Source organism: Polypterus senegalus, chromosome 1, assembly GCF_016835505.1.
Source record: "Polypterus senegalus isolate Bchr_013 chromosome 1, ASM1683550v1, whole genome shotgun sequence".
Lineage (NCBI taxonomy): Eukaryota > Metazoa > Chordata > Cladistia > Polypteriformes > Polypteridae > Polypterus > Polypterus senegalus.
In genome coordinates this window covers 56,426,602-56,443,369 of record NC_053154.1, presented here as the reverse complement: position 1 = coordinate 56,443,369, position 16,768 = coordinate 56,426,602, and the positions used below count along the sequence as shown (strand labels likewise).

The 16,768-nt window shown below is 37.1% G+C and overlaps 1 protein-coding gene across 3 annotated transcripts in view; it reads left to right on the top strand.

The window, feature by feature from the left end:
* Positions 1 to 16,768, top strand: part of prmt3 (protein arginine methyltransferase 3) — a 347,047-nt gene that overhangs the window by 120,137 nt on the left and 210,142 nt on the right. For all 3 annotated transcript variants that reach the window (XM_039749264.1, XM_039749273.1, XM_039749282.1), the window contains exon 10: positions 15,846 to 15,945. In XM_039749264.1, the coding sequence (XP_039605198.1) occupies positions 15,846 to 15,945 (100 nt within the window). The remainder of the gene's footprint in view (positions 1 to 15,845; positions 15,946 to 16,768) is intronic.

Below are 16,768 nucleotides of genomic sequence, written 5' to 3'. Positions count from 1 at the left end.
GAGCACTTGAGCTGTTACTATAAAGGACCTGAATCTGAATCCCAGTGAAGGCTCATAATACAGTCTTTTTTTAAATTACAGAGTTTAAGTTGTGCATTTTTTAGATGATTATTGATTTTAATCTTATTGTTTTGTAGGATAGGTGACAAAGTGGTACAGTGTTAGCTTTGCTCCCTCACAGTAAGGAGACCAGAGTTTGCATCCCAGGTCCTCTCTGCATGTAGTTTGCATGTTCTCCCTGTGTTTGCGTGTGTTTCCACTGGGTGCTCCAGTTTCTTCCCACAGTCCAAAGACATGCAGGTCAGGTGGATTGGCAATACTAAATTGGCCATAGTGTACAGTTGGTGTGTGTGTGTGTGTGTGTGCATTTGTGTGTTTGCCCTTTGATGGACAGGCACCATGTCCAAGGTTTGTTCCTGCCTTGTGCCCTATGCTAGCTGGGATAGGCTCCGGCACCCACCTGCAACCCTGTTCAGGACTATGTGGGTTAGAAAATGACTGACTGACTCTGTAGCATGTGAATGAGTGCTTTTCTGGCTTTACAAGTATTTATAGTACAAAATAAAAATAGTGATAATAATAAATTTTTCCTGATTGAACCTTTAAAGACATCAAGAGCACATTACAAGATAAAACCATAAAAACATTGTATTAAAATGTACACAACTGAATTCTGTCCTCTTCATAAGTATTTTATACTTCAGAGTCTTTAATCCGTTTACTTATAGTATTGTAGTTAAAGGTGTTAATGTGCCTGACCAGATATAATGTTTATATTCTGTACTTCACTAAATGTTGCTGTATAATCTTTTATCATATAACTTTTAAATGGCTACTACATGTCATTTTTATGGGTTTTGGATTAAGGAATAATGCAAAATATGAGTTAAGAAAGGAATGTTGGGTATTTTTTAATTAAAAAAGCAAAATATGTTTTGGTTTGTGTTTTTATTTTCAACTCTGTAGACTTGCTACTTGTATACATACACAGTATATTATAAAAATATTTTAAATCAAGTTCACAAAAAATGCAAAGGTTGTGAAAAAAATCACAAATTGCAAAATGTACTAGCAGGAAATTCACATTGTTTTCCCAGGTTGTCTCAATTTACTTTATTATTTAAAGTTTAGTAATATTTTGAAGCAGTAAGCCAAGTTTAATTCTCATTTTTGTACAAAAATGCTTGGAAAATTCCAGACAGCCTTTTGACAGTTGAAACTTACTGTGTGTAGACTGTATTTGTAAATGTCAATGGAGGATAAAAGGCCCCTCTTTGCAATCTCCGGAAAACATTATAAAAATAGTGATCAGAAATTCTCAAAACCTCCATTGCATGACTGGAAATGAAATGTTTTCCTGTCATTTAACACTGTGTTAAGCAGTAAAACAACTGAGGTAAAAAGAGATCATTTTTTCTTTTTTTCTTCAATGAAAGTTAAAAAGAAGTTTGTTTTTAAGCATCCTTATCTCGGTTGGATTGCATGATTAGCTTTAAAAATCTCACAGTAAAATGTTTATTTTATTTGTTACTATCATTGAATTCCTAACTTGTTTAATTGTAGTTATTTTGGAATATTATGTCATATTTATTATATATATATATATATATATATATATATATATATGAAGTGGCAGACAATAAAATGCTGAGGTTGTAAAGTATCCTGCCATGCCGTGATGGGTTGGACTTTATGATACAATACAATTTCTTCAGTATCCTGGGTGATTCAGAATACAAAGTGTACAAGAAGCTTCTTAACACTGTTTCTTCAGCTTGGGGCTTTCAAAAAAAACAAGGAAAAAAGTAAATAATGTAATACATCTGCAAACTCAAAATTTAAATATAATGATATCGCATTGATTGTCTTATGTTAAAAATTGATGAACACAATTAATAAGTCTTAGCTGCTACTGAAAATCTCCAATGATCCCTGCAAGACTGTGTACTCCTTATAGAATAAAAAATACAGGAGGGTATAACACCTAGGTTTGTGAAAACAGTTTGAGTTTATTAGCTCAATTACATAAAGTGTCCTAAACACTTGATGTATAATTTCTATATGAGTGGCTCTCAAGGTTAAGGTCAGAATTAGATGTGGTGAAGCTGTAGAGGTTAGATTTGGGAAGTGTTAACAGAGAACAGGGTTGTAGAACAGCTGAACCTGTTAGAATGTCGACAAGATGCCAAAAAACCAGTGCTCCCCATTAGAATTTAAAAACTTCTTCTTTTTTTTGGCTGGTTCCGCCAGGGGTTGCCACAGCTGATCATCTTCTGCCATATCTTTCTTTCTTCTGCATCTTGTGTTATACCCATCACCTGCCTGTCCTCTCTCACCACATCCATAAACCTTCGCTTTGGCCTTCCTGTTTTCCTCTTCCCTGGCAGCTCTATCCTTTGCACCCTTCTCCCAATATACCCAGCATCTCTCCTCTGCACATGTCCAAGCTAATGCAATCACGCCTCTTTGACTTTGTCTCTCAACCGACCAACTTGAGCTGACCCTCTGATGTACTCTTTTCTAATCCTGTCCATCCTCGTCACGCCCAATGCAAATCTTAGCATCTCTAACTCTGCTACCTCCAGCTCTGTCTCCTGCTTTCTGGTCAGTGCCACCGTCTCCAACCCATATTACATAGCTGGAATCACTACCGGCCTGTAGACCTTCCCTTTCACTCTTGCCGATACCTGTCTGTCACAAATTACTCCTGACACTCTTCTCCACCCATTCCACCCTGCCTCCACTCTCTTCTTCACTTCTCTTCCACAATCCCCATTACTCTGTACTGTTGATCCCAAGTATTTAAAATCATTCACCTTCGCCAACTCTACTCCCTGCATCCTCACCATTCCCCCTGATCTCCCTCTCATTTACACACATGTATTCTGTCTTGTTCCTACTGACCTTCATTCCTCTCCTCTCTGGAGCATATCTCCACCTCTCCAGGGTCTCCTCAACCTGCTCCCTACTATCGCTACAGATCACAATGTCTTCACCAAACCTCACAGTTCACGGGGACTCCTGTCTAATCTCGTCTGTCAACCTGTCCATCACCATTGCAAATAAGAAAGGGCTCAGAGCTGATCCCTGATGTAATCCCAGCTCCAACTTGAATGCATCCATCACTCCTACCGCAGACCTCACCACTGTCACACTTCCCTCGTACATATTCTGTACAACTCTTACATACTTTTCTGCCACTCCTGACTTCCTAATACTATACCACAGCTCCTCTCGAGGCACCCTGTCATATGTTTTCTCCAGGTCCACAAAGACACAATGCAACTCCTTCTGGCCTTCTCTAAACTTCTCCATCAACATCCTCAGAGCAGACATTGCATCTGTGGTGCTCTTTCTTGGCATGAAACCATACTGCTGCTCACTAATCACGTCTTAACCCAGCTTCCACTACTCTTTCTCATAACTTCATGCTGTGGCTCATAAATTTTATTCCCCTATAGTTACTGCAGTCCTGCACATCCCCCTTATTTTAAATACCAGTACACTTCTTCTCCACTCCTCAGGCATCCTATCACTTTCCAAGATTCCATTAAACAATCTGGTTAAAAACTCCACTGCCATCTCTCTTAAACACCTCCATGCTTCCATAGGTATGTCATCTGGACCAACGGCCTTTTCTTTTTTTTTTTCCTGTTCAGAGCTGTCCTTGCTTCCTCTTTCCTAATCCTTTGTACTTCCTGATTCACTATCTCCATATCATCCAACCTCTTCTCTCTCTCGTTCTCTTCATTCATCAACCTCTCAAAGTACTCTTTCCATCTGCTGAACACACTCTCCTCGCTTGTGAGTACATTTTCATCTTTATCCTTTATCACACTAACTTGCTGCACATCATTCCCAGCTGGGTCCCTCTGTCCAGCCACAGGTCCTTTTCTCCCTCCTTAGTGTCCAGTCTCTCATACAAGTCATTGTACACCTTTTCTTTAGCCTTCGCCACCTCTCTCTTCACCTTGCGCCTTATCTCCTTTTACTCGTGTTTACTTTATGCATCTCTCTGACTATCCCACTTTTTCTTTACCATCCTCTTCCTCTGTATACTCTCCTGTATTTCCTCACTCCACCACCAGGTTTCCTTTTCCTCCTTCCTCTTTCCAGATGTCACGTCAATCACCCTTCTTGCTGTCACCCTTACTACATCTGCTTTTATTAGCCTGTACCAACATATGGATTTAGTAGTAGCTTGTATGGACTTTTTAATTAATTTATACCAGCTAAACTTTTCTCTAGCATTACCATGAGATTCCAAATCCTTCCAATCCTACCCCCTCAAATGGAACCTATGACAACATTATTAGCAAGTTACTTTTGTGATGAAAAGGGTGCAGTAACAAGCAGCTCGGTATAATGTGATGCTGATTTATTAAGAAATGAAATTCAGGCTGTGTGGATGCTAACAAGCCTACCTCTTCCCTTTCTGTGATTTAATTTTGATTAACTATTTTATCACTCTATTACTCAGGTGTGGGCTCGATTTCTAGTCTTTCTTTCTTTCTTTCAGATTCATCGTGGTCCTTTAAAGGAAAATCTGACCAAGTGCTGGGCAGCTGACAAACAACTGCCTTTGTTAGAAAGGGACAACTGATTTATTTGTGCTTAATCTTGTGTTACATTGTCACTTGGCATCTCTTTGCTTGTGTAGGCTGTGAAATATAAGGCTGTGTAGCTATATATATAAGTTTATGTTTAGTCTGTTAAGTCTGATCTTTCCCATTTTGCTCATTTGTATTATACAGTATGTGTTTTTTGTATCCTTATTTGTATTGGAAGTAAAGAGAGGAAAATATTTAAACTGTTTGTTACATCTTGTTACATCAGTTTTTGTGAGAATGAATGGTGGATTTCTTAAATTGTTATTTCTGTAGTGGGGATCAATCTGATTGGCCAGGTCCAGTGGTATTGCAAACACCAGCATTGATACACTGAATAAAAAAGCTTTACTTTACAAAAAGTAAGTTATACTTAAACAATAGTGTATTTTGATGACTGACATTCAGTAGTACTACCAAAGTGAGCCATGTGTAATTAGACAAGTAACAGGGCAAAATGTTAATATTAATATTGTCAGTTTCTTAATAATGCACTAAAAATACAAAGGATTTAAATATGTGCTTATGTCCTGTGTATGAACAAACAATGTGCATCATCTTCTTCAAGTCTGACCCTTTCTAATGTAGCTGTCTACTTCAAAACTTTAGGAACTTGCTGGTCATAAACCCATGTTGATTGTTTTGTTTAATTTTATTTTCATGCAGGTAGTTTTCTGATTTATTTCTGATTTTAATATCCAGAATCTTATACATGATTCAAGTAACACTTAACTGGTTTATTTTGTTCTGAAATCCATTTGGTTTGCATTGTCCTGTTGATCGGATTCACATGTACAAAGTTTTAGTCATCATGTTCTTTTTATAACTAAAATTAATGGTGAAATATCGCTATTGAAGGATTAGAAGTAAAGTTTGTGTATTTTTTCTTCAGTACTGCAGTTCCATGGTTCCATGAAGAACATGTGTCTTTTTTATTTTGAAGTCTTTAAACTCAGCAGTTATTTTACTTTTGCCTGAGACACTTCATTTACAAATCATTTTGTAACCTATTAGATGAAATGTTTTATATTGGATACCGGACTTCAACTAAAATGGTTGCATATGTGACCAAAAATACATTTTGACGATTATCAATTCTGCTTAGATCGCCAGTGGCGAATAAATAATAGAAACTTTAAACTAATTATATTGTAACAGATGCAAGAGGCAATTTTGTATTGTTTAGTGGATGTGCCGTTAACATATGTGTTTTTATTTGAGGGAGGTGGGCTTGTCCCTCCTTGGAGGCCCTTCAGCTGCATTCCACTAAAGGCTGATTTATACTTGACGCATCTCTGTGCTCGGAGAAGGATATTGCTGCAACCCTGAAAAATTATGGGCAGATCTGGCACACATAAAATATTTCTAACTACATGGCACTGCTAATGTGGTGGCCGCGTATTCCATATGGTGAATTTCAAGAAGAGGCTAGTTACGCTTGTGCCAGAATCATAAATGAAGGGCTGAATGTGATGAAACAGGTCATGAAAACACAAGGAAGACAAGCAAAACATTTGAAATTCATCTGCCCATCATTTTAATTCCCCTTTTATGAAGAAATCTGTACCACATGGAATTTGGTTGTTCTTTCTGACTTGGCACATGAGTACTATGGTGTGATTGTCAGGGATCTTGTTATATTCACTCATCCTTGTGTGTTGTTTCTCATTTGATTTAACGCATGCTGCGTGCAAAATGCCAGGCTGTCCTTCAGTAAACGTGTACATGCAGCCGCCTGCCTGCTGTTTCCTCACACACATCGAAGTCTGCGTTTTAAGGTTGCAGGTGTATTACATGTTGTTGTTGTTTTACCGGGGTGCTCAGTGATTGACAGCAGACAGTAAATTTTGTTAAAATGGTATTGAAAAATGCCATTTTGTAAATTGTTACTTCAGTCATTATGAAGTGCGCACTATACGTTCTGTTACAAATACATTTTTCAAAGGGAGCTCATCAACAAAGAAACATGGAAAATAAGACTTAGTAAGTAATAATAATTAATAATTCATTTTTTGACACACAAGAACTCCGTACAAAAACTTGTAAAAGACAAAGTATTATAATAAATATACCACTCCATCCCTTTCCCCAGAGAGGGCAGTTATTTCCACAGCAGGGGCTTTTGTTGTAGAAATGCGTGCCCCAGAAAGCTGCTTGCAAAATGAACACTGTATAACTAAAATTGTTCAAAGTGTATTTTAAAACTCTGTAGAATTTGTGCCAGTAAAGCTGCGGGTCCAGATGGAGTATCGCCACGACTGCTTAAGGCCTGTGCATTGGAGCTGGGGAGTCCTCTACAGCGCATCTTCAACCTGAGCCTGGAACAGGGGAGAGTCCCGGGCTTTGAAAACATCTTGCATCACCCCAGTCCCAAAGGTATCACGTCCTAGTGAGCTGAATGACTTCTGGCCTGTCGCTCTGACATCACATGTGATGAAGACCATGGAGTGGCTGCTGCTTCACCGCCTGAGGCCACAGGTCCGCCACACCCTCAACCCTCTGCAGTTTGCATACCAGGAGAAGGTGGGATGCCATCATCTATATGCTACACCAATCCCTCTACCACTTGGACAGAGGCAGTGGTGCTGTAAGAATTATGTTTCTGGACTTCTCTAGCGCCTTCAGCACCATCCAACCTCTGCTCCTTAGGGACAAGCTGACAGAGATGGGAGTAGATTCATACCTGGTGGCATGGATGGTGGACTATCTTACAGACAGACCTCAGTATGTGTGTGATCATCAGAGGTGACTGTGTGCTGAGGGTGCAGACCTATAAGTACCTGGGAATGCAGCTGGATGTTAAATTGGACTGGACTGCCTATACTGATGCGCTGTGTAAGAAAGGACAGAGCCAACTATACTTCCTTAGAAGGTTGGCGTCTTTCAACATCTGCAATAAGATGCTGCAGATGTTTTATCAGGCGGATGTGGCGAGTGCTCTCTTCTATGCGATGGTGTGCTGGGGAGGCAGCATAAAGAAGAGGGACATCTCGCGCCTGGACAAACTGGTGAGGAAGGCAGGCTCTATTGTAGGCACAGAGCTGGACAGTTTGACAGCAGTGGCAGAGCGACGGGCGCTGAGCAAGCTCCTATCAGTCATGGAAATCCACTGCATCCACTGAACAGAGGAGCAGCTTCAGTGACAGATTGCTGTCATTGTCCTGCTCCACTGACTGACTGAGGAGATCATTCCTCCCCCACGCTATGCGACTCTTGAATTCCACCCCTAGGGGTAAACCTTAATATTATACAAAATTATTGTCTGTCTGTTATACTTTCATTGTTATCAATCTTTAATTTAATATTGTTTTTATCAGTATGCTGCTGCTGGAGTATGTAAATTATCTATCTATCTATCTATCTATCTATCTATCTATCTATCTATCTATCTATCTATCTATCTATCTATCTATCTATCTATCTATCTATCTATCTATCTATCTATCTATCTATCTATCTATCTATCTATCTATCTATCTATCTATCTATCTATCTATCTATCTATCTATCTATCTATCTATCTATCTATCTATCTATCTATCTTAATGTGCCGCTCTATTACATCCACTGGAGAGGACACTCATTTCTTTGTCGTTGAAATGCTGTTCTGTTTACAAAATGAACTCTGGACAGCTAACATTGACCTAAACTTATTTAAAAAGTATCTATTATCAGTTTTTGTGTCTGTTTGTCCTGTGCACTGGAAGAGACACTTATTTCCCCAGCTGGAGCAGAGCCCCCTATCTGCTGCTTACAAAATGAACACTGAAATTTTGACTAGAGCACTGTTTATATTTTTGTGTATCTGGTGCTTCCAATCTCTTTTTGGACTGACTTCTCTGCATCCTTTTCAAAATGCCTGAAATCCTCACTGCACAATTGCTACAGTGAGTATACTGGCAATGCCAATTGGCTCGTTTGCTCTGATTTGCTGGGTTACAGTTTATGCTTTGTTTATCTTCTGGTGACCTAATGCTAGAGAATTATTGAAATCTGGTGAAATATTAAACCCCTGAGCTCTTTGTGCTTATGGGGCACTCAGGATAGTCCTGGCTTTTTTTTTTCTTTTTTTGACTTGGCCTAGATTCTGAGTCCATGTTACATTCATCATTTGTCATGACATCATTGAACAGTACATCATATTGCAAACAGCTACATTAATCTGTTTGGTCAAAGTCCCATTTCAGTGCTAATTGCACAATGCAGCGTTTTGTAAATTAAACTGGTCTTGGCCTGCTTCCAAAAATTTCTCCTGTAATTTCTAAACAGCTTTGTATTTGGGTTTTTAATAACAAAGGTTTACATATCCATGAATTCATTCAAGGGAAGCAACTGAACATGTTGCATTTAACTGAAACGTGGCAACAGCCCAATGACCACTTTTATCTAAATAAGGCCAAATCCGTGGATTTGCATGTTTTCAAGCCTTGTGGATCAGGTGGTACTGTTGTGATTTACAGAACTGATTTTAAACTATTATCACTCTACTTTAACGTTTTATTCTTATTTTGTGGTCCTGTTATTAGGCTCTCAACACCTTACTTTTTTACAGTATATTATTCCCCCAAACAATGCAATTATTTTAATGCTGAACTTTCACCATTCTTCAGCCACTTTTTCCAAATATTTTAATGGTTGGTAACTGAAATATTCCTGCTGACTCTGTATGCCATTTTATTACTTAGCATACCGTTTTCCTTACATATTGTATAGGACACAAAATTTATCTAGTGTGGTCCTCTGATTCAGCTCCCTTAAATTTAATTGCTCTTGATTTTTCTACCTCTGATCACAAAGCTATTATTTTCAATATTTCAACTTGATTAAGCAAGGTAAAGCCTAATTATGTTATTCCTTGTTATCTGAAAAGCCTTCAAACTGTTTTTTGTTCCATTAGTAGTAAGAATCGATTTCCACACCCTCATTGTCCACCACTGAATTAACTGAATATTGTGATAATTATTTATAATATTGTTTAGTTTTTCATGTTCCTTAAAAATCTTAACAGATTCATTTAAGTGTACCTTCAGACCCTATCTTTTTAAATACAACAAAGATCTATCGGCTGCCATATCTGCTTATTATTCAACTATTATTAGTACTGGTCAAGGAAATTCCAAGATTAACAGTTAATAAGATTCTTCAGTTTCACTGTAAAGTTTCACCACCTCTTCAGAAGTTTGGTGGTCTTTTTTAAAAAACATTTCCAGTTGTCTAAAATTTCCAAAATTGATGCCAAATATTGTTAACTCAAAACTACACAACACAACTATTTAACATAAACTTCCATTCTGGGGGAGTACTTCCTCATTTGTCACAACTTTATTTTTTGTATTTCTCTCCCATTAATGATATTGGAGGTTACCTGTAGACCTGATTTGTCTATGTGTCAACTTGACCCTAATCTCACTATGTCATTCAAAGCTTGTTCACCTTCCCTTTTCCCTCTTTTGACTGATGCTACTAATTCTTTCCTTTTTATTGGTGTAGTCCCTGATTGTCTTAAAATTGGTGCTGTCACTCCTGCAATTAAAAATAATACTAGTGATTCAAATGATTTCAGCAATTATTGTCATATTTATAATCTTCCCTTTCTTGCCAAAATTTTAGAACATCTTGCTGATTCCCAATTACTGGACTATTTAAACATTATATCTGAATTTTGTTCTTAACACAGTACTGGAATAGCCTTAGAGTCACAAATGATCTGGTTTGGTCTCTGGATTCCAGATAAGTGTTCTGAACCTTTTAGATCTTGGTTCGGCATTTGAATCTATCTCTCATGTACTATTATGCCTGAGTTCATTGAGTATAAATTGTACTGCTTATTCATAGTTCCAGTCTTACTGAACTAATACAGTAGATTTCGATATATTCTACTGATGAACTCCAGATCTTACCATTCGCAGGGGTTAAGTATTAGGCCCCTTGCTTTTTCATCACTTACTTCCTTGATTTAATTATCCATACCCTTGTTATTCAATTTCATTGTTATGGTGATGCCATCAAGCATTTTATTTCTACCAAACAATCTCATGTTTGTTCTCTTTCCTCTTTGGTTAGTTGTATCCATAATTTTAAAACCTGAAAGGCACATTATATCTTTAAGCATAATAGTGACAAGTCTGAAATTCTTGTGGACTCTAAAGCTGCCCTTTCAAAATTTGAAAACATTAACATTTGCATTCACTTTTTCTTTTCAGTCTCACATTAGTGATCCATCCCATACTGCCTTTTATCATTTTTGCAAAAACCTTCTCGTGGTGCCCCTGTTAATCTGCCCTATCAGATAGAGACCAATTGCACTACACAGTCCACTGCATTCATCCAGGGGTGGTTAAAGGATAAACCCTCGGCCCCAAAAATGTCCAAATTTACAGTTGTTACCTTCAATGCTGAAGGCATGTCTGCCAACAAAGCGCAACTCCTTAAATCACTCAATGCTGGCGTTATGTGCCTGTATATGATATTACAATAGACATCATACATCACTTTGGTGATCAAACTAAACAGTGGCTTCTCTCATTGTTTAACATCTGTGCCACATCATATCGAATCCGGATGATCTGGAGAAGAGCAAAAGTTGTGGCATTACTGAAACCTGAAAAAACCCAGAAAATCCAAAAAGTTACCACCTAATTTCACTGTTATGCATCTTATATAAGATATATGAAAGAATGATATTGGCACGCATATCTCCAACCATCGAGAGCACTTCTTTTGAAATTTGCTAGAACCATACAAAACAGTCCACTGGTTCATATAATCGAGTCACTACTGGTCAACAGAAGGTTCTATGTAGAAATGGACGGTGAAAAGAGCTGCTGGAGGAATCAGAAAAACGGACTTCCTCAAGGTTCAGTGCTGGCTCCTGTTCTGTTCAGTATCTATACCAACGACCAGCCTGTGTTCACCAACATTAGGATTCATTTATGCAGATGAGCTCTGCTTAGCCTCCCAGTCTGTTTCCTTCCAAGATATCCAAAAGAGATGCATCAATGCCCTCAACAACCTCTCAGAGTATTACACTAAATCGTTCCTTAATGCCAACCCAGGGAAGACACAGGTCTGTACCTTTCATCTTAACAATAGACAAGCAAATGCAACTCTAGAGATCACGTGGAATAACGAAGTACTGAAGAACACCAAACATCCTGTTTACTTTGGCATCACTCTGGGCAGGACACTGTCTTTTAAAGAACATATTTTTAAACTCAAAAAGAAGATATCCAGCAGGATTAATCTCCTTGGCAAACTAGCAAACACATCCTGGGGAGAAGACCCTGCTATCAACGGCCATGGCACTCTGTTATTCAACAGCAGTGTTGTGCACCAGTGTGGGCTAGTGTCAACCCATGCCAACAAGGTTGACCCTGAGCTAAATAGTTCATGCCGAATCATCACCGGCACATTGCGAACAACGTGCCTTCCTGCTTTATACAGGCTGGCCGGGATCACACCTCCCCATATACAACGAGAAAGTAGTTCAAGAGTAGAAAGGTTCAAGTAACTGATGGACTCCAGACACCCACTTCACCATCACCAGGAGGTAAATCGCTGACTACCTTCTCATCGGAGTTTTGCCACAGTGGAACCCCTTAATCCAAAGCAGTCCACAAAACATAGGCTTGAGAGGTAGATAGATAGATACTTTATTAATCCCAAGGGGAAATTCACATAATCCAGCAGCAGTATACTGATACAAAAAACAATATGTGGCGAGAGACTGACTGTAGCCCTCCCAATGAAGCTCTTCCTACACCTCAAAAGCTTCTACCCAATGGAACATCCCACTCTAGGAAAGACTGGGTCGTGCTTAACCAAGCTAGGTCAAAGGTGGGCAAAACAAGGGACAACCTATTTAGATTGGCCTCACAAAAAGCACTGAATGTCCCTGTAGTGAGCCCACCCAAACAATGGACCACATTGTCCATTAATGTTCCCGAGGCTGCTGTTACCTGGATATGGCAGTGGCGTGATAAGATATAATGATGACCTTTGTAATGTATCAAGAATTTGTCCCTCACTGTCTTTACACTATGGCTAAGACACAAATTGATGTATTCATCAACTCAAGGCTAAGCTGTTGTAATACTCTACTGCCTTATATTCTGGTTAAATTTGTAAACAGGTTCCATTTACCTCAGAGTTCTGCTGCACAATTACTGAATCAAGCTAAGCCTCGTTGACACATTACCCCAATTCTGCATGAACTCCACTGGCTAAGTGTTATGTACCATATTACCTTATATATTCTTGCCCTTTCCGAAAGATTATATATGAACCTGCTCACTGCACGCCTCTTCTGGCCTACTTGTCCCATCATTCCACCTGCTTTTCATGCGAGGCAGGGCTTTTAATGTTATTGCTCCTGAGCTTTGAAATTTCCTGCCTTAGAATATTCAGTGTCTTGATTCTGTTTCTTTATATAATTAAAAAATAAAAACAAACTTTAAAACTCACTTTTTTAGACTTGCCTTCTAAGTACCATAGATTATATATTTCTTAATTGTTCTGATTGTTTTATTGTATTTTAATAGGTGTGTGCTGTAATTTGTTTACTTATTTATTCATTTAATTTGACTGGTTTATGGTTTTATCTTGCAATGTGTCCTTGAGTGTCTAGAATGGTGCAGTTAAATCATATGTATTATTTATAACTGTTTATTATTATTGTTTGGTATGACATTTTAAAATGTGAAAATGATAGTGACATGTGAGCATCATAATCTGAAGTGATGGGCTCATGCTACCTTTCTCTAAGTTTTTCATAAGTAAATGTGCCAGAGTAATTTGTATGCCATGCAAAAACTAATTATTTGTTACAAATTTATAAATAAAGTAGAAACCTTTTTCACCCAGACAGCGTATGATTTTAAATGTAATTATTTATTCTGTTAAGACCCTTAACACATCAGGGTTATCTTTTTCCCGTTTCATGCTCAAGAAACTAACGCATGTTAGGAAGTACCTTGTAAAATGTTTTACTGGCTATAAAGTTGGATTTTCATATATGTAATGCCAATCAAATTAAAAACTGTTATACTGTTTAATGGAATGAAATTTGACTATATTATTGTTATGCAATGATTGAACCAAATTAGGAACAGAATTGAATTTTTGTTTTTAAATACAATTTATTCATTAATTGGTTTTCTTACAGTTTAAGCTGTAATATACCTTTTCTGTAGCTAGAATAGCAAAGTATAAATCTTGTCTTGAGATAAACCAAGCTTATTAGTGCACAGAGAATTTTTGGAATGTTCACACTATTATTGCTAGCTCCTCCTGCTTTCATTTTAACTGTTGTGTGCATTGTCCTCTAAATTGCACTTTTAATGAGATTACAGTGTTTCCTTGAGAGACGGGCAGAGAGTGATTGTGGAATGCTGGGAGAAAGAGATAGCAAGAACAGAGAGCGATAAGGATCACTCTGTTGAAATAAATTTTACTGGTGTGAGTAATTATTCTGTCTTCAGTAACATTAGCTGTCATGATAATGGAATATTCAGAAAGATTGATACTGTTTGCCGAGGATAAGGGCACGATCATTAAAAGCTGGGTACTCATAGTGTTTGCTGATTTGGGTTTACTGTTTGTATTCCACACTGTGTACAGGGAGGTAACCTTATAAGTAAAAACTATGCAATTATTTACCTCTCCAGTTGCATTTATTAATTTAAATTTTAAGTAAAAAATGCATTAGCTGTATGATCAGTATCCAAATTTCAGCAACTTGTTACAAAAATGATTGACAGTCCCTTGCACAACTTTGGAATGTAGAGGGATCCCAGAGTGCCTGTGAAAAACACACTTGAACTTGAGCCAGATATGCATGGTATATGCAGATGTTCTCTGGATAGAGTTAGAATTTGAACCCAGGACTCTGCAGCAGCAGCAGCATCAGGCAACATACCACCAAGCTTCCTTCATCTACTTTGAAACAATAATCACAATTTTAACATTTAAAACATAATTATGACTTCTACAATACACTCGTGAGCTTCCTGTTGTACATAGTTCATCTAGAATTTAATTTTAGTTTAAAAAAATTGTTAACATTCTGGTATGGTGAATAATTTATCAATAAGGTGATTTGATAATGTTTTTCTGCAATTCTATAAATTTTTAGTATGCAGTATTTTTTATGAAATATTTTCATGATGTTATTAGGTAATTGTTACAGGGTATAAGTGATAAAATGAGCATATCTTTCTAATTGTGGTAAACGAATTCTCAAAGAAGATTAAGAGTAAGCTTCATAAAGAAAAAGCATTGGTTTAGGTATGCAAAAAATATGCGCAGCTAAATAAACTGTATACAGCTTGTGTATTAAAAATAAATAGTACGTACTATGTGTGTAAGCCTTACAACGTGATTTTAGGTATGGGCTGGCACCCTGTCCAGGAGTTGTTCCTGCCTTGCACCCAATGCTTGTTGTAATAGTCTCCAGCTTCCTTGCACCCCTGCTCTGGATAAGGTTTAGAGAATGGATTAATGGATATGATAAACGATGTATGGATTGATTGTGTGCATTTAGTGTAGACTTAGTTTTCTGGTGATCCCTTTATCATTCCTTTCTATCTTTATTCACATGTAGCATTACATAGTAAGAGTAATTATGAATTGGGGTTTCAGTTGTCTTTGAGAAAGACTGCACACACAAAGTGGACATCTTTTAATACCCTGCCTTTTATCAGTACAGCATACGCAAAAGGGTGTTTTTATTTTAAACATGTTTAATAATTACAGAATAATTTGTGGAAAACTAATACCTAAAGAGGTAAAAGACTGATGTGGAGCTTTTTTCTTCTGTGATGACCTTGAGTAAGGTGGGGGAGGAATTACTTTAATTTTCAAAATATGAATACTGATTCATTCTGAGATGATCTGAGAACTGAGCATCGTTGCATGTATTTTCCTGAATGGTGGTTGTGTAGAAATCTGGAAAACAAATTTCATATAGTGAAATTCAGATATTTTCAGTGAAGTTAATATATTTAATTTTTGTATTAACTCTAGAATTACTAACAAATCATCATACAAAAGAATGTTACATTTTCAATGACATTTTACATTTATATTTTGTATTTTTTAGAGTAGAATGATTCATTTAAATGCATCTCAATTAAAGAGACATTTACTTTTTCATTCCCTTAAAATGTATTTATTTTTAAAATACATAATGTTGACTACATAAGCCTAATCAACTTTTCTATTTTATGTTTGTTTAAACAGGTCAAACCATCTTGATGGAATTATTACATTACTTAAAGGTCGAATTGAAGATGTTGACTTACCAGTTGAGACAGTTGATATTATTATTTCAGAGTGGATGGTATGTCATGTTTTAGATTCAGTTTATCTCTGTTTTCCTTTTTCCTTCAACACTGCCCTTTACTGCTTGCTCAGCTTAGCTGAACATTTATGCCTTAGGATGTAAAGGCGTGAGAGCCTTAAAGGGTTATTTGTTCTTAAAACTCTAAAATGGACATTTGTTTTCCTTTGTCATTTCCAAAGGCAATATCTTATATTTAGTTTGATTGCCAATTTTTCTTTTTTCCTTACAGAACATTAAGTTTTAATAGCTAAATAGCTTGTAAAATGTACTAAGTTGTCTTTTACATGCATACAGTATAGGCACTCTATGTCATATTTTGCATAATGTTGTCTTCTGTGTTACATAGATTTTCATATATGAAAGACTCCTGAGGAAGAGCATTTTATGAATAAGTCAATATTCAGTTAGAGTTGATTTAAATATATTACACATTGTTTTATGGTAATCATTTATATTAATGTTAAATGTGCTTTGACAACAGTAGCACACCCTACAGTATTTGTAAGTGCCATTTTTTGCTTTCAAAATTTGTTCAGGTACCATGTGGCTTATTAAGCAGTGCTGGTACCTCAGAGCTTGTGAGAGCTGCAATAGAATTCTAGCCCATACCCTATCTTTGTGTAGTTTGCTCACTGCCCCCCAACCAGTGTTGGTTGTCATCTTCTGCTTAAGTCTACTGGAATAGTCATTGGCTACATGAGAATCTAAACTGGACAAGTGAATTTAGAAAAATAAAACTTCATTAAATGGAACGTTTAGTAGTTTACATTATAAGAAAATGCCAGTTGCATCACTAGTTATCTTTTAATTGTCCACTGTG